The sequence below is a fragment of the Agelaius tricolor genome, unplaced genomic scaffold (assembly GCF_023055355.1).
Source record: "Agelaius tricolor isolate 1412-34295 unplaced genomic scaffold, bAgeTri1.0.p SCAF_16, whole genome shotgun sequence".
Classification (NCBI taxonomy): Eukaryota; Metazoa; Chordata; class Aves; order Passeriformes; family Icteridae; genus Agelaius; species Agelaius tricolor.
Window position 1 is genome coordinate 7967380 of NW_027269276.1, and position 18136 is coordinate 7985515.

The 18136-nt window shown below is 45.0% G+C and overlaps 1 protein-coding gene across 1 annotated transcript; it reads left to right on the forward strand.

The window, feature by feature from the left end:
* Window positions 1-1133: 1133 nt before the first annotated feature.
* Window positions 1134-18135, forward strand: TICRR (TOPBP1 interacting checkpoint and replication regulator). Its single transcript, XM_071441322.1, has 22 exons — window positions 1134-1847; window positions 2395-2680; window positions 3235-3476; window positions 3728-3971; window positions 4174-4309; window positions 5007-5149; window positions 5844-6056; window positions 6710-6858; window positions 7589-7683; window positions 8041-8134; window positions 8301-8380; window positions 8707-8943; window positions 9372-9468; window positions 9680-9752; window positions 10448-10588; window positions 11096-11186; window positions 11687-11748; window positions 12531-12686; window positions 13415-13572; window positions 13793-16079; window positions 17274-17378; window positions 17704-18135. The coding sequence occupies exons 1-22, from the start codon at window positions 1200-1202 to the stop codon at window positions 17820-17822; spliced, it is 5856 nt and encodes a 1951-aa protein (XP_071297423.1). The 5' UTR covers window positions 1134-1199; the 3' UTR covers window positions 17823-18135.
* The last annotated feature ends 1 nt before the right edge of the window (window position 18136 follows it).

Sequence of the window (18136 nt, forward strand, 5' to 3'; positions counted from 1 at the left end):
CACAGAGCCAAACGGGCCCTTTCGTGCCCCTTGCCTTTGTTGCTCTCTAAATACCACTGGTTCTGGTGACACTGGTTTGGGCTGGGCTGTTCAGGCTCTGGAGGCGATGGTGGAGCAGACACTGGTTTGGGGATGCTCTGTGGGGATTCCTCTGCTGTTACCCACTGTGACCACTGACACCACGGGGACAGACACGCTTCAAGCCCTGCAGGGAGGGGCTGCTCCTGGGCAAGGCAGCTGATGGCAGCCCAGGGTCTTTGTCCTCCGCCAGCATCCTGTCCAGGTGCCCTGACCCTACAACTTTGCATAGAATCGTCAAGGTTGGAAGAGGCCTTTCCAATCAAGTCTAGCCATCAAAAGAGCATTATCACTGTAACCCCTAAACCACGTCACCCAGCGCCACATTCAGATGCCTCCTGGACACCTCCAGGGATGGTGACTCCACCACTTCCCTGCCCAATCTGTTTCAATGCCTGACCACCCGAACAGTAATTATTTTTTTTTAATATATAATCTGAATTTGAATCTGAATTTTACCCGAACGAGCCCTGGGCTGTCCCAGGGAGGCTCGGGAAGGAGGATGCCGCGTCGGCAGCACCCTCCGGGCAGGCTCTGCCAGCGCTGTCCCCGTCCCTGCTGCCCGTGGGCGGTGGCGGGGATGGGGAGGTGCCGGTCCGCGGGCAGCCGCGGTCCTCTAGCGGCACCGGAGGAGCCTGCCGGGTGCGGGGCGGGCAGGGCCAGGTCGGAGTCGCTGCTCAGCCCCGGGTCCCGCTCGGGGACCCCGCTGTGCCCGGCGAGCACCGCCGCCCTGCCCTGCTGACGTCACACCGCACGCTAAGTGACGTCACACCGCACACTGAGTGACGTCACCGCGACGCGCGCCCCGCCGGCTTTAAATTTTAAACCGGTGGCGGCGCCCAATCGGTTCGGTCTTCGCGCTGGCCACGCCCTCTCCGTCACTGCCTCCCGCCAATGGGATGGCAGCGCTCTCCGCGCGGCTGGCCAATCAGCAGCGGGCAGCCCTCCGGCCGCCCCACTGCTCCGCCCTCCCGCTCCCCGTTCTCCGCCAATGGGAGAGGGAGATGCGGGGAGTGGACGTGGCCGGCGCTCGGCGGCAGCCAATGGGGGCCCGCGCTAGGCGAGGGCGCGAGTGGCCGTACCGGCGGGCGATGGCGGCGGCGGCGTGAGGGGCCCGCGCCATGTCGTGCTCGCACAGCGCCGTGTTCCTGCTGGACACCGCCGGCCCCGCGCGCCGCCAGCGCCTCCAGCGCGGCGCCCTCCGCCTGCTCACCCTCCTGGGCTGCCGCTTCGGCCTCTCCCGCCTCCGCTGGGCCTTCCGCTTCTTCGACTCGCTCGGCGGCCGCGGCGGCGCCTCGCGGGGCGGTGGGTTCCGCCCGCCGGGGCCCCGCGCCTGGCAGCGGTTCGAGGAGGAGCTGGCGGAGCGGCTCGGGGCACGGGCTCCCGCCGCCCTGCCCGGCCCCGCGCCCCGCGCCGCCCTCACGCACAGCGGGATCAAGGAGACGCTGCTCGACTTCCAGTGGGACCGGCCGGAGATCGCGTCCCCCGCCAAGCCGCCCCGCAGGAGCCGCAGGACGGGGCTGGCCGCTCGAGAGCCCCCGGAGGCGCCGCCCGAGGGCTTCGTGAACGCCGTGTTCCTGTTCTCGCCCTGCCCGCACTCGCGGAGGGAGCTCCGGCAGTTCGTGTCGGGGAATGACGCCCCCTCCTCCCCTGGAGAGCCGCCCTCGGCGCAGGAGCTGGCGGAGAAACTCCTGCCCAAGAGTGTGCAGGAGTTGCTCGTGGAACAGAAAATCTCCCTGTTCTGGGTGGACACTGCCGACTGGGCTCAGGTAACGGGGTCAAACGGCGCAGCTTTCAGCCGTGGGCACTAGCGGGACATCTGCCACGCTGCTTTCTGGCATGAGTAATCTTTGGGTGGGAGGGAACCACGCCAAGGTTCGCTCACTGCCACATAATCTTCAGCAAAGGACTGAAATCTGGAGTGGAATCGTCCACGTGGAGACTGAGATACATCTGTAGTGGAGTAGCTGTACAGTGTTTCTTGATGGGATGTCTTGTGCTTTGACTTAGAAGGGTGTTACAGCTATTCAGAATTGCAGATAAGCAGCCTGATAGTTCAGGTGTGTAGATACCAGATTTAAAAAAAATGGCTTGAAAATATTGCTAGCTTTTAATTCACTGGGAATAGTATTTACTTTGTTAGGTTCCAATGAAGGCTGATAAAGTCCATAAAAACACTCAGAAGGCACCGTGTGTAGATGCTGTGGATCATGTTTCAAATGCCAGGTTTTCTGAAAAAGTGCAGTCTCTTTGTTTGCATGAAAGCTCTCTCACTGCCAACCTTAACCTGAGACCTCTCTGTTACTTTTATTTCAGCTGATTGAATGCCCGGATCATGATGGCTACTGGACAATGTGTGAAGTGATTCATCAGATGGGAGGCACCATTTTGCCAGCTGAAACCTTGGTGCACTGTTTGAGTCACCCCAGGACAGATGCTGCTTCTGGCTTCCTTGGAGACTCCAGGTTCCCAGAGCCACAAGCTGTGCCTTGGACCAGGCTTCTGCCCCTGGATGGGACTTTGAACTGTTTGTTCTCCAGGCCATCCCTCTATCGATCAGTGTTTCCCCAGCAAGAAGGAACATTGTTTCTTAGCATGCCTGGTAATAAAAAGAAAAATATAGATGTGCATGGTAGTAACTGATCTCTCATGCAGGGTCCTTGATGAGCATCCCTTGTAAATAATGTGTGTAGAAGTAATTTCACATATTTCAGAGTCTAGGTGTTTTTCTTTTAAAGTTCTGCTTGTGCTCTACTTCTGATATGAGGACTGTGAGCCCATGTTTCTGATTTAGCCTTTCAGTTTGCCATGCTCCTAGATGTTTGGATGAAGAGCTCTTTGCTGGTCCCACCTTGTAGAGGTGTACTCCCTTTTCTCATACAATTATTTGATTTAGCTAAAATAAGAACACAGATTAAAAACCCCTTCCAAAGAAAACAGATCAGCTGTAAAGCAGCATGCAGGATGCATGGGGTCTTTCTTTAGTGGTGCTTCCATGCACTCAGCTCCTTGGGAGCATGGGGAGGAGGTCAGTTCTGCAACACACTTACTCTAGAGTATATTCCCTGTTTAATCTTGGAACTCACTTTTTTTACATTGTCTCTTCACCATGATGGAAAAGGATTGCTTTCAGACTTTTTCTTTATCCTTGCACAGGAGAGAAGAAGCAGGAAAGCTGTGCTGTGATCCTGGAACCTCTTGCCATGAGCCAAAGACGGCTGCAGTGTCCAGTCAGCATTGTTGTGAAAGGAAGCTTGGCAGGCTGGAGCTTGGCACAGGCTGGCCACTTCTTCACAGAGAGCTGGATCCTGCAGAGCTCACAGCCTGAGCAGGGAGAATATAGCAGGTCCTTGTTTCATCAGCTGTTGAAGAGTCTGGTGGCTGAAGGACTGCACGTGGTAAATCTTCCTCTTTGCCTTAAACTGATACCTGCTCTGAAATTAACTGTGACAGGAGGGCTGACAGTATCACTTTGTGAAGACAGTAATAGACACTGCACTGCAAATTACTCATTTGAAGCCAAATTCAGAACACTTTTTTTTAAATCATGTAACTCTATAACCTGCTTGTAAAGTATCTGTGCTCCTTAGGTCTCTGTATTTCAAGATAATGTAAACTCTTTTTCCTTTTTTTTCCATTTAAAATACAGATTGCTGAAGTATCTCTGTCTAAGACTTGGTGCCCCTCCACTGCTGTTCTGTCACCTCTTTCTGGGGATACTGCAGTTCTGACTGTGCTTGGTCCTGAGAAGACTGCTGAAATTCAGGGATGCAGCCTTGAAGGAGCTGTAGTGGAAGACTCTTCCCAGGACTCTGCTACTCACCTGCCAGAGATTGTGAATAGTGTGTTGAGTAAAATTGACATGTCAGTGGAAGATTCTCTGGCCAGTCTGGGTAGGTGTCAGGAAATGCAAAACTCACCATCTTTTGATCATCTCCAGATCTGCAGTAGAAAAAATATAAAGTTAATGATTTTCTCCTTGAGGAGTCTCAGTTTTGGGACTTGTTCATTGTGTCATCTGTAGCTAAGGCCTTGTGATGTGATGCAGAAAGAAATCAGCTTTTCTTATTTTTGGGTATGTGTGTTTGCTTACAGGAGAAGAAGCTCCAGTGGCAGAGTGGGTCCAACGGGAGCTGTCCCATACAGGGGGCTGGCATCCTTCAGTGCTGGAAGCATGGTATCCTGCATCCAATGCTTGTGGAGCAAGCTCAGATCTGATGGAGTCATTCAGGTATTTTTCTGAATGTCTCTGAGCAATAATCAAGGATTTCTGCTTCCTGTTAAGGGAGTATGGCTGTAGCATTGCTTAGAGTTTTAGAATTCTGCTGCTTTTATTTCTGTACTCAGTTTATTGGTGGCTTATCTCATGGTGGGGTATATAGACAAAAGAAACTGGGAACAGGATATTTGGGTATCAATATGCATGGATTAAAATCTTGGTAGTTTAAGGAGTTATAAAGGTCACTTAAAATGACCTTAAGCTACTTGGGAAATGACAAATTTCAGCTTTTATGGGATGCTAAGATCCAGTGCAAGATAGTGAAGATGTGATTGTATTCTCAGAGTTGGTGTTTATTTAGAATGAATACGCTTGCTTTCTTCAAAGAGCTTGCTGAGTGAAACAAAAGAGCCTAATGCAGGGTAGTTTAGAAAGCACAAAGCTGCTCGTTGAATTTTGTGCTACAGGTCAGTGCCATATCCATTGTACAGTCATGTAATGCTTGTTTCCAGCCTTTTCAGAGGGTTTGGGTTTTCTGCATTTCCTATGTGTGTTGGGAAACAGCTGCTGGAAGAATTACTAGTGTGTGCTACTTGCACTATGTTGCTGCAGACTGGAATCTAGAGAACCTTGTTCCTGTGCACAGGAAGGAAGGGATATGCCTCCTACTCCCACCTTCTTTTGATAATTGTATTGTTCTTTCATACAGGCTCCTGCAGGTTCCTTGTGCTAACAGGAAGGATGGTGCAGACCAATCTGATGTGGAGCTCTCAGAAAGTCTGTCTGAGCTGTACCAGAGAAAATTCAGTGAAACCTCTGCTGCAGCTGGACCAGGAAATAACAAAAAAAGACGTATGTATAGTTTGGGGTTATATGTGTGTGTTGTCAATAAAAGATGATGCATGAGCTCCAGAGATCTTAAGTGCTACTCTTAAGTAGTACCATGCTTTAGATATTTTTTTTATTTAGGGACAGTCTCATTTGCTTATTAGTATTAGGTTAGTCCTGTAGTAGAGCCCAAATTATTGTTATTCAGGGCTGTGCAGTGAGTGACAAAGCTGTTAAAAGCAGCATGCAGAGTTCTGCAGTTTAATTAGCTGTTGAAACAAGGATTCCTTCAACTACTAGTAAATATTGCAATTTTGTTCTAATTAGAGAAATAAAACAATTTTTTTTTGTAGAAAAGTTTAATCATTGCATTTCTCTACACTAACGACAGTTGACTTTACCTTAGCCTCATGTATCTGCAAGTCCTGCTGTCAGCTGTTTCTATTTCTGTGACATAAGATTGCTGCCTATATATATAACTTCTGATTAAACCTGTGTAAGTTCTTATGCAGGGCAATATGCGCCTGGGTTTTTATTTGGAGAAGTAGCTGCCTGCTATGCTGCCTATTTCACAAAGAAACACCAGCCTTTTGGGCCATGTTCTCCTCGAGGAGGTTACTAAGGTCACATAATCCAGAATTTAGTGCTGTTCTCTACCTTGGATGGAGCTCCTGCCCCAGTGTGCCTGATGCTAGAACTCTCTCTTGTGGCATTGCAGGTGGGGTTCCCCGAACTCCAGTCAGGCAGAAAATGAAGACCATGCCCAGATCCCTGCAGATGCTCAATGTGGCAAGACTGAATGTAAAAGCTCAGAAGTTTCAACCTGATGCTGTGGCACCAGCAGTGAATGAGAAAGTTCCACAGAAGCATTCAGCAAAAAGATTGGATGAAAAGGTGGAAGGGAAGGCAAAAGCACCTAAAATATCAATTGGTGTGTGTTAAGTCCTGTTATCTTTCTGTCTTGATACATCCCATATGAACTCTTGATATCCTGATATAGGAGTCATAGAGGATTTTTATGGAAGGGAGAACAAACAATAACAATGGAGTACTCAGTACCAAGGAGCAAATCAGTGTTTGAGTTTCTGTATCTTCAGCATGGCAAGAGTAGACATTTTTTCCCACCTTCTGCCATTTAGTTTCTGATTCTTTACAAAGTGATGTTACAGCTGCTTCTGGGATTAGTTTCTTGCCTTGTATCCATCTGAAAAAAGCAATAAGGATTTACTTTTAAAATTTTTTTAACCAAAAGAAATAGAGGGAAGCACTCACCAAGGTATAACTGAAAATGTAGTCCTGTTTATTAATTAGGCAGAAATAAAGGGCATTTCTTCACTGCTTCAGTAGCCTGAAAGTTTGCTGATTTTAAGCAAACTTTGTTGATTATAGGACTAATTTATCTTACAATATGTCATGGGCCTGAAGCTGGGACAGCCTCTGTTAGTGTACTGTGGTCTGGATGCAGTATTACTGGAGGAAATGTTTATTATTACCTCCTCTGTTCCCTGCTTCAGCTGGGGTGAGGATTTTATCAGGAAGGTGTGGTGAACATGCATTTAGCTAATGGAGACCATTTCCTTGCAGATTTCCAAACAGAGGAGGAGCTGCAGTCCCACTTGACTGCAAGCTACCAGAAGGCTGTTGCTGAGGGAATTCCCTCATCTGTGTGTGCCCACAATATGATCATGGCCATTAAAAGCTTCTTGAAAATACAAGATACCAAAGAGAAAGAGGTAGGTGACAGCATGTGGGCAGGGTTGTTACTGATCTGGAAGTTAGAATTTTTACTATTTTGGGCTAACTTTCCTTCATTTTCTTGGAGGTTTTATGTGGAGGTGCGCCACGGTCACTGACTGCTTCTATCTGTGAGGACACAATAGTGAAAAACTGGATGCTTGTAAATTGCGTAGGAAAATCCAGTTCAGTTATCAGTTTAGAACTTTGCTAAATTTTGCAAGATGTCTTTACTTCACATTGACCTTCTTACAAATTCTGATTTCAAAGACAGTATTTAAAAAATACATTCTTGCAAACTGTATTTTAAAGGTGGTGCATCTTTTGTTTTGGCATTACATGGTGAATCTAGGCCTGGCTTTGTCAGGGAAGAGAAACTGTTCACGGTATTTCTTACAATCTTTACCACTATTTATAGGCTTACAGTAATCTTAAACCAAAACTGGTAAATCTGTGATTAATTTAATAAAAACACTGTGAGAGACAAATCCAAAGTGAAGAAGGCCTGGAGCTGTGAGCAAGAGACCTCTGTGATTTCAAGCTTTAAGTTGTTTTATTTTATAACTCTGCTACTTAAAGGAAAAGTAATTCCTTTCCTTGAAAGAAAAGGAAAAAAAAACCTGTACTTCCAAAAGAATACATTAGGGGGGTAACTGGGGGACAAGGGAGGAACCTGCCCTGCAGATAGGAAACAGTTTTGAAGTTCTTGCTGTCATTATGTGTCTGCAGGTGGCCTGTGTGGGAAGAGTCAGAAACCATCTCCTGAAGACCAGCAAAATGCTCAGACAACAGCATGGCTCACAGAAGGAGACCAAAGTCAGAGAGTATGAGACACTGTATTTACTTCAGCCTCTGAGATACTGTGGAGTTGGTTAGCAGTTTTTAATGGTGGCTTTTTTGTACAACTGGAAAGTATTTACCTGGGACAAATATTTCAAGGATAATCTCTGGTTGCAGTAAAACCATTTCATTAAATGCAAATGTACCCGTGCTGTGTGATAAGCACTGCAGCCAATATCTGGAGTGAGGTATCTCCCTTGCCACCCAAATGAAATGCTAACTAAATATTGCTGTCAAAAGGAACCACTTCCCTTCCCATTGCTTTTTTGAGCACACCTTTTGCAGTAAATCTGCTGTTTCCAGTAGAAAAAGAGGTGGTGGATAATTACTTGTTTCCTTAGGTGCCGACTTCAGGTATTTTTGCGCCTTGAGTTGTGCCTCCAGTGCCCTTCGCTGCAAAGCAGCGCTGAGGAAATGGAGCAGCTGTTAGAAGAGGCAAGTAAAGTATAAACCAGGTTGTGTTTCTGCATGGCACTAGAAATGTGGACCTGGAACCTGCTTTTCCTTTGATTTTACACTAACACTTCATATTCCTTACTAAAATACCTGGTGCTGCAGCTGGCACACCTTAATCCATTTTGCTGCTGACATTCTCTTCCAGGTGACAGATATGCTGCGCATCTTATGTCTGACTGAAGACCCAGCCTATCTCACAAAGTTTCTGGAGGAAATATTAGAAGTGTAAGTTATTTGGCATGACTTATGTATTGCTGGGGACTATGGTTTGGGTCAGATGTTGTCTGTGAGTAGAGAGCAATCAGCAGCTTTGATTTACTGCGTCTTTGTAATTCTCAGAAATTTAGACGTGTTCTCTTTATTACGCTTATATTTTGGTTAAAGAAAAAGTAGCTGATAAGCAAGTAAACTAATTAAAAAACTCAGTTGATATTCAGTTTGTTGTTTTTAAATGGACATGTAAGGATAAGGATTTAGTTCACACCTTGGGTCTGAAATACCAAAGTTTTGAGGAAGGGTGTATTTCATGTGTATTCTCTCTGGTGCTCCAGGTATATGAATTCTATACCGAAGACCCTTGGAGATATTTATTATGGTCTGGGTACACAAATACCTCCGAAGCTGGCATCTGTTCTGCCTTCAGACTTCTTCAGTGATGACTCCATGACTCTGGATAGCAAATCTCCAGGCCTTCCTCCCTCTTTATCATCTGTCTTAACTCCCAGTGCTGTTTGCACTGAGGGTGATCAGCTGGAGGAGCTGCGCACCAGATCTGCCAAAAAGAGAAGGTAGTAACTCCAAACAGGAGGCAGCTTTTTGTTGACTATAAAAAATACAGTCTTGATTCTGTATTTTTATCTTATGCAAAAGTAGATTTCAGGAGCATCTTCCATGAGAGGAAAAGCATACTATGCAGTGCAGTAGCTGACCTATATTCTTAAAGTTAAAAGTGATTTACTGGAGATCTCTGTGTTGGGGGTTCTGTGTTCATATCAGCAAATTGTGAGTGATGAATTCCAATACCAGCCTTAGGAATAGCTTTTTATATTGCAAATCATAATCCAGTGTTGTAGTAAGTGAGGTGTCAGTGTAGTTTGCAATTTGAATTTAGGTAAACACTTCCTATCTCTTGAGTCACACCTAAGTTTAATTGTCAGTAGGTTGATAACTGTGCTGTTGATCTTATTTTAACTTAATTTTTATGTGTTTTCTGAAGGAATAATGTGTTAGCCAGACATAGGAGCATGACAGAAGCACCACAGAACTTGCGTCAAATTGAGATTCCCAAGGTAGCCAAGAACCCCATCAGAAAGGTAAAACTCTTCCAGAAGGATTTTCTGTGAGTTGTGATGCTTGACTGCAAAAACTCTTGCTTTGTATTCCCTTAGTAAGTGTGCCTTGTATCACCTGTACAGAGATCAAATTGTTCTGAAGGAAAAATCGAAATAATGTGTTCAGAGCTTGTAGTTAATACTTAAACATAGCATTGCACTGCTGCTGAGGCTGATTTCTCATTTGTTTCAGGAGAACTCGCATTCTCACCTTGCCACTGAGAAGTCCCAGCAGATGCCTTTGCTGCAGAAAGAGGCAGTGCAAGGTATATTGACTTTTGGCTTGTTCATGGAAAGGTGCATCTTCAGCACATGTTGTCCCTGTAAATTTTACTGAGCCATGATGAAATTATGCTGAGGCATGCTGGAAATCTGAAGGAAGTTTTGCTGAGTTGTGCATAAACTTTAAGGGGAAAAAAATATGTGGTATTCTGTGTACTCATACACAGAAAACTTAAATTTTGTGTCCTCAAAAGAAAACCTTGACTCTTGAAATTATTTCCAACTTCTCTGTCCTGAAAATAAAATGGGGGCAAGAATAAACTATATCTAAAAATAGGATATATCCCCACAAATACTTCATAAAAATAAATCTCACGTTAGTTCTCTGAACCAAGATGTGCTTTGGTTGAGATTTTGTAGTGCACCTAATGTTCCACGTGGGACACTGACTATCTGCTTTTTCTGCTATGGCATCTGCTTGTAGCTTATTGCTGGAATAATGCAAATAATAACAAATTCAGAAGAGAAGGCTGGAATGGATTTAGAGGAGGACATGTTCCAGTAGCAGGAAAAACAAGTTTTCAGGGCTTTTTAGCCTCTAAAACGTTGTCTTTCCATGCTGGTATATTGTTCTGTCCCTAGTCACCTAAAAAAATTACCTTTGTATTTTTTTTCCTTTCTTTTTTTTTCTTCTCTTTTCCTAGTAATCTGATCTTTTCTTGCTTTTCTTGTCTCACAGAGGTTACAAAGGTAAGGAGGAATCTCTTCAATGAAGAGATACTTTCACCATCAAAAAGATCTCTGAAAAAGATGCTTAGAAGCCAGTCAGTATCTGCTGTGGAAGGCCTAAAATACAAATGCACCGGTGAGGGCAACAAAGGTAGGATATGACTTGCACGTGTAGGATTGTTGTGAAAGAGCTTTTGCTAAAATTCCTATTTTTGTGTTCTCAATTCTATGAAACAATTATGATCTGGTTTTATTGAATGATAAAAGGAGGTCATTGCTGTGTTGTTTGGAGGGTGAATAATGATGATGTTAAAACTGAAACCTATTTTTACTGAACTCTTTACATCTCATAAAGAAAATTAAAAGTTAAAAATGCTTGGTTAAAAAGGACCTGTGAAATAAAGACAAATAATGAAAGTTATCTCAGTAGGTTAACTATGTCTGACATGGTACAATATTGAGGGAGTGGGAGGGAGGTGTAGACACTGGACTGAAATAATGATAGCTTGTGAGTGCTGGGAGACAGCACAATGGTTCTGTATTGACTTAAGAATAACTATTGTCATTCTTAAGCTGAAGCCTGTACAAAACTGTATTTATTTATTTGTTCCAAGTGCATTATAATAGTGTGATTTTACAGCTCTTGCATAATTTTTAGATCATCGCAAGTTATTGACCAAGAGAGTTGCAGAAACACCACTGCACAAGCAGGTGTCCAGGAGACTCCTGCACAAACAGATCAAAGGCCGGTGAGTTCTTTCTGAATTTCTTCAGTAACTAATTAATGGCTATGAGCAGAATTGCCAGGTATCACTGCAGTCAAAGATGATCTTCACTTGAGGCAGTAAGAGAAACAGTGGAGGCTAAATGCCATTGCTTAAGTGGGGGGAAATACTGCTTGCTTCATCATGTAAGTCAGGCTGCTTTCATTCCTGCGGCTAATGTCTGCTTAGGTTCAGTTGCTGACTCAAGGTCTTATGAAGAAAAGGCTCCTGCTGTATTTTGTGGGCTCCAGGCTGAATTGTAGCATTTTCTTTCATGTAGAGCTGTTACCTGTACATCTAGGGAGCTACCCATACTTAATTACATGCCAATAGGAGGCAGAGTGCTTACTGGTCACTCACTTAGAGTAGCCCACAAAGCAATATATTGGTGTAGAATAAAGCACTGCTTCTCAGTCTCTGTGGCAAGTTCTGTTCCTGTACATGTGCTCAGTATGCTAAGCCCAAAATGTCTGTTGTTTCTCAAGGTCTTCTGATCCAGGTTGTGACACTGGTGTTGTAGAAGAATCTCCAGAGAAGGCCATATATGGTAAGCACTGATTTTTCATTAAAGGTGGCTTTGTTGTAGCTCATAAGATGAGTGTGCTTTGATTTGGCTAATTCATTAGAAGTCAGTCCAAAAGTGTTGTACTGTTCTGTTCTGACAGAACCACTTGCTGCTCACTGCTTTAACAGCTCTGTACAGTTTAAGTAAAGAAAGAGAGGTAGATAGTAAGCCTTTTAAATGAAAAAAACGTGAAGGACTTGAGGGGTGAATAAGATTCTGAGCTGCTATAATTACTGTCAAACCAGCACGTGCTTGTTTTTAATGTAACTTCACCATGTTGTGCTGTGACCCTGCTCTGATTTCTGCTGTAACAGACAGCCACCTGGCTCTGGGGAGTGTCTTTTATTTTGGCTACTGCTGTTCTTTTTCCCCAGAAGGGAAGAAAAAAGCAGCATGTCTGGGCAAGCAGGGATATGAAATTGCTAGCAAGAAGAGACAAGAGCATTAACCCATCTTATAACTTGGATGTAACTTGCATTGAACATGCTTTTTCTAGCATTCCTTTCCATATAATTGCTGAAGAGAAATGAGAGTAATCATGAGGAGGGACATCATACTTTAGGAGATTTGGATGTGTAAATATTCCAAAATCCTCAAGAAAACTGAACCTTTGCTTCACCTGCTTGCCTTCCTGGGTGAGACAGATTATCTATAGAGAAGTTTCTTCTGAGGGTCTGTTCCTTGCAGTTGTGAACTGTTCCTGATGATGTGCCCATTGCTGAGGGGGAAGGAAGGCTCAGTCTCCAATGTCCTTGCCTTTTCAGAAGCAGGTTTGAGAAGAAGCCCACGCATCAAACAGCTGGCTTTGAATAGGACCTGCTCTGGTGCTTTCTATTCCACTACACAGCCCAGCTCAAAAAATTCACAGCACCTCCACCAGGGACAAGAAAAGGAGAGCTGTAAACTGCAGCATGTAGAAGGTACTGAGTGGGATTTGAGCAGACTGATACTGCTGATCTGAAAAGCTGACATGGATAGCTCTGAGTTTGATTTGATTTGGCTCTACAAGAGGCTGTAAGAAGCTAAGAGCTGTCATGTAATATCTTCCCTAGACAGAAATTCATCCTCAGTAATTATTTTTTAATTGGTAATCTGAATTTTGAGGATGGTAAGGCAGCTATTTCTATGATGAATTCACTGCCAACTTAACAAACCAGTCAGGCCCATCTAACAGAATACCACTGATTGTCAGTCTGCATTCCTTAAAAGCAGTGAAATCCTTGTAAAATATGGGACAGAAATCCTATAGCTTACTCTGTAGCAGCATAAAGCAATGACTGATGGGATCTTCTTTGGAGGCTTTCTCAGTAGGATTATCACCTAAAAATGGTGACACATAGTTCTTTATATTCTACTTATTAGAATCCTTAGTCATGAACCAGAACTATCTAAAGCTACAAGCTATAAATAGAATAAGAGGCTGAAGTATTTTATACCTTTTTTTACCATTGGAGCACTCTTTCTAAAGATGGGTATTAATTTCATAATGGGAAATAACAATAATTCTGGTGAAGCTTTAACTCTTGGTTAGAAAAGAACATGCCAGGGATATGAGCTTTTTACACTACTTTTCCACACATCTGACGTGACTCAAACAATTGTGGCACGTTACTTTGTGTTAGTTAAATTGTACTGTTCCATTTTGTAGGCCTTAACCAGCATTCAGAGAGCCCCCCCATCCAGAGTCCCAAGAGGTTTTTCTTTGGTGCAGTCATTGACATGGGTAGTCCTGCAGGGAAGCATTCACCTGGAAGGAAGAGAACAAGAAAAGATTCCTTACACTTAGAGGAGCTCACCTCATGTCAGGTAGAAACAGTTACCTACTTCCCTTTCTCTTTCTTCCCATCCTTGTTTTCTTCTCCAGCATCATCATCCATTCATCAGCATCTTAGATTTAGTGTTTGTTAAGTCTCATCCAATGGGTTTTTTATGTTTCAAATCTTGGGAAGTAAATATGAAGATGGATAGATAATACTCCTGGAGTAGAACAAGCATGATTCTTTAATATATTATTTTTCCCCTGCAGACTCCTAGAAAAACACCTCATAAATTTGCCCAGAAGCCACTGAATTCTGCCAGTAAGCTCCCAAGGAGATCGCCTCGCATTGTCCACAGGACGCCTCAGAAGCTGGAAAAGACACCTGGCAGAAGTCCAGCAGCTAAACAGAATGTAGCTAAATGTTTGGGGAAGTGCTTTTCTCTTCCTGCACAAAGGGTCAAGTCTCCATCTGTGCTAACTGACAGCAAGAGGGTTCACTCAGTGCAAGTAACTGCTGAGGACTGCTGTGTAGCTCTAACACTTACCCCTCCTTGCAAAGAGCCTGGCTGGCAAACACCAAAACGTGAAGGGTTCACAGCCTCTGTATTACCTCCAACAGATCCAAATCCTGCTGCTTCTTCTTCTTCCCCCTCTGCCACCCAAGAAAGGTGTTTAACAGAACTTCAAACTCCAAGACGTTCCTTGAGATACCTCTCAAAATTAGCATCTCCAGTTAGTGCTCGGAGGCAAATCCTCACAAAGGAAATTCAGGAGCAGTCAGATCAGTTATCTCGAGCACCTAAAAGGACACCCAGGAAACTTGAAGATCCAGGTTCAAAGTTATGTACCAGCTCACTGAGTACAGAAATACCTCAACTTGCTGTGAGGCCAGAGCCTCTCTGCAGTTCTCCACTCCATGAAAGTTCCACAAACACTGTGACAAGCTGCTCTGCTTCCCACGTGCAGCCTGGGGAGTCTGACTGGGAATCTGCTGCATCTAAACCATCTTCTCAAAAGACTCCTGGTATTACTGGCACGCCACTAAGGTCCCTGCTTCACACACCCAAGCAGGCCAAACGTGAACCAGGTTCTAGAGGAGAGAGCCTCACATGTGCAACACCTAGAGAAAATGAGGACAGTCGTCATGATAGTGGTGGTAACTGTTCTGTGGAAAGCCTTCAGCTTCATCAGTCCCAAGTTGCTGAAAATACTTCTGTATTGGAGAAAAATAAACAGATGGATAGAGTGTCTCAAAAGTCTCCTTCAAGGGGGGACTTGGAAAACTTGGAAAACCATTTGTCTCCAAAGCCTTTTGCTGGAGGGCAGGAACATGCACAGAATGCTGAGAGAGACTGTGAGCCATCAGTTAAGGGGGAGAACTGCCGTGCAAACACCTGTGAGTCCTTCCTAAGCTATTTGCCAACAGTTAGTGATGACTTGGAAGCAAGAACTGTGCTGAGGGAAGAATGCGTGGGAGTGAAGGCTCCAAGTCTCAAGAGACGCTCCAGATTTGCCCTGACCCCTTCCCCTCCTGTGCAGAAGTCTCCTCCTGCCTACTCCTTACGCTGCACTGCAGACAGGAGGCAGCGGGAGGCTGCAGCACGCATGGGGGAGCCTCAGCTTGCAGGCAGGTTCTCCACTCCTGAAAGTCGTGGCAAACTTCCTTCTGCCAGCCCACCCACCTACGAGGTGGAAATTGAAATGCAAGCTTCAGGCCTGCCCAAGCTTCGCATTAAGAGAATTGGCTCTTGCTCATCCTTGGAAGTTCAACCTGAAGCAAGTGCCAGCAAAGCCAAGGGAGGAGAAAGCCCCTTCAGTGATTTTGCTATGACCTGGTGCAGCAAGCACCCAGGAAAACTAGCGGCTGCCTGTGTCTCCCCATCCTGCTGCCGTTCTTTCCATAGTACGCCTGGGAAAGGTGCAGGACAAACCTACATATGCCAGTCATACACCCCAACAAGCTGTGCCTCTACTGTCACCTCCCCATTCCCACTGGAAGCAGTTCTCCAGACACCTTCTCCAAAGCAGAAGGGGAAGACTACTCCTGATGCCATCAATGACTGGCCCCGGAGGAAGAGAGCAGCAGGCAGCACTGCTGGTGTGAGCTGTGGTCAGAGTGAGAGGAGTGCTGATGATTGGGCACGGGCCTCAGCAGGCAGAGAGAGAACAATGAGGACCTCAGAACACTGCAGCAGCAAAGTGACAAATCCTCTTGGGGAATTTGAACTGGAAGGGATTTGCAGGCTCCAGGATCAGGCATCTCCTAGTGACTCTGAACTGAAGGCTGATGAGGATTCTGCCACGGGAACTTTTGGCTTGAAATCTCGGAAGCGGGTCTTTACTTACCTGTCACCAGAAAAGGAGGAGAACCACAGTGCCAAGAGATCATGTCCTGATAGGGGCAGCTTGGATCTCACTGGCTTTTCCACAGATGAGGGCAACAGAAGTAAATCAAGGACAGACTCTGTACTTCCTGAGAAAGCAGGAGCATGTGCCCTCAAAACACTGGAGCAGCACAGTTGTCTAGGGGATGATGATGTCTTCCTTTTGTCAGGTAATTAAATGGCATGAAAGACACTCCACTGAAATTCAGATGTGGTTAAAAATAGGGGTTAGACTAAAACAAGAGCACAGTTGTTTCCCATGTAATTATCTGAGGGAGAGTGAGGTGAAAGGGGAATGACTTGTAGATGACATAGAAGATAATTATGTGGAGAGGCAGACTGGATATGAGGAGTATTAACGATGGAAGAGAGATCAGAGAAATATGAAAGAGCAGAAAGCTGGAGGAACTGAAAGGCAAGTTTGAGAACTTGAGGAGAGGATCCCAGTTGCATCCAGCTGGTGATTTGTTCAGGTTTGTGTTGATGCCACTGCCTGTTTCTGCCCAGCATTTGGCTCTGAAGCCAACGAGCCAACAATCTTAAGTATAAAGCTTGGCTGTTTCAGTGCTTCAGACTGGAGTCTTGGTGGGGTTAGTCCTGTGGATGTTGGTGTTTATTGCTGCTCCAGGTGTCTGTGCCCGTGGAGATGGGCCACTTGAAAGTGCTACCAGAAATTATTCCCTTGCTAGCAATAATGTATCAGGAGGTGTATAGGTTTAAGCTGCCTCTCTGCTTTTGCTGTTGGTACAGATGATACTAACCTTGGTGAAACAGGCTGTTCAGCTCTGTAAACAAGGCCTTGTGAATTTCAAATACTTAATCCAGTGTTGTTGTAGAAATTACAGGGGGCTGTGGCAGGTGTTGTTCTGTAGTCATTGCACTAAGCTTTGGTGTGTGTTTTCTCTTGCAAGGAAAGATTTGTGTACAGAGGCAGTGTCTTACTCAACATTATCACAGAAAAAAGGTCAGACCTTGAAGCAACATTAATCCATATTCAGGACATGAAATAATAGACTTAAGATTGTCCTGTGAGAGACTTTCTGTGCCTACAGACTTGTGTTTGTATTTCTATATCATTGTGGCTGTAATAGTTTTCTTCCAGGAAATGTGAATTACCTGTGTTTAATACAAGTGAAGTGATTTTCTGCTAAACCAGCTAAGAAAATTAAATGTGCTGGTTCCAGACTGCCATTTACCTTTCTCAAATGCTAAAACACCACTGTGACAGCCTAGAGTTTATTTCAGATAAACTCAAAGTATCACTTATACTGATACCAGTTTTGAGGTAGCATAGAGGCTGTGGTGAGACTTAACATTTGAGTTGTTGAGTATTTTTACTGCAGCATCTCACTGTGGTTCTCCAGGCTCCACCCCACCCTTGAAGAGTGGACTTTGTGCCAGCAGCCTTCGAGCCCTGACCCAGTCACCCCTGCTGTCCCCACCGCCAGCTCAGAGGAAGCGTGTTCAAGGTAAGCACAGGAGAGCAAAGGCTGGGCTCAGGCACACTGCCTGTGCTCTCTGCTTCCAGCTAAGAACAAAATCATGCTGTGCTGGGGCTTGGGCTTTTGGCAGAAAACCTCTGTCTGCCACTGCTGTGTGTTCAGTGTCTCAATCTGACATGCTTACAAGAAACTTGGCATGAACTGGGAAGTTTGGAAGGAGAGAAAAGTTGCTGAAGAATGATGAGAGAGTAGCTACATGGGAAGTGCAACTTCCACTTGGTATTTGGCCTCTTGGAATCACCAGTGAATTCTGGTAAACTGTGTCTTAAATGTATTCTTTTTGTTTTTGTAGAAGAGGAATCTGATGCTGTCCAAATTACTGCCAACCAGGAGCTGTCTCCATTCCACATCATGATTTCCAGGAGGCCTCGCCTCAGCAGGACATACTCACGGAAAAAGCTGCTCAGCTGAAGTTTGGAGCCAGGCCAGCATGGGAAATTTTGTATTATCCCAGCTGTACAACACACCTTTTAACAAAGACTGGTATTTGGTGCTAGACTGGAGCTGCCTTGTGTTGGTAGGACATTGGATGCAAGCACATGGCAATAGAAATAAGGACCACTCTAAAAATTTATGGTTTCTTCCATCCATTCAAAGCCTAGCTTGGTCTTTCTGCTAGTGGAACCTTAGAGTGAGTTCTGCAGTGAAGGGCCAATTCTTCCAGGTTAAGAGGGAGAATTGTCACTTTTCTCCAGCTCTTGTAAAATAAACTGATGAATTTTCAT

What these genes read in the sequence shown, in the direction of transcription:
- TICRR (XM_071441322.1), top strand. Translation starts at nt 1,200, where the DNA reads ATGTCGTGCTCGCACAGCGCCGTGTTCCTGCTGGACACCGCCGGCCCC. An exon ending in AGCACCTAAAATATCAATTG is followed by an intron (nt 6,057 to 6,709) that starts GTGTGTGTTAAG and finishes ATTTCCTTGCAG; the next exon opens with ATTTCCAAACAGAGGAGGAG. An exon ending in CTGGAGGAAATATTAGAAGT is followed by an intron (nt 8,381 to 8,706) that starts GTAAGTTATTTG and finishes CTGGTGCTCCAG; the next exon opens with GTATATGAATTCTATACCGA.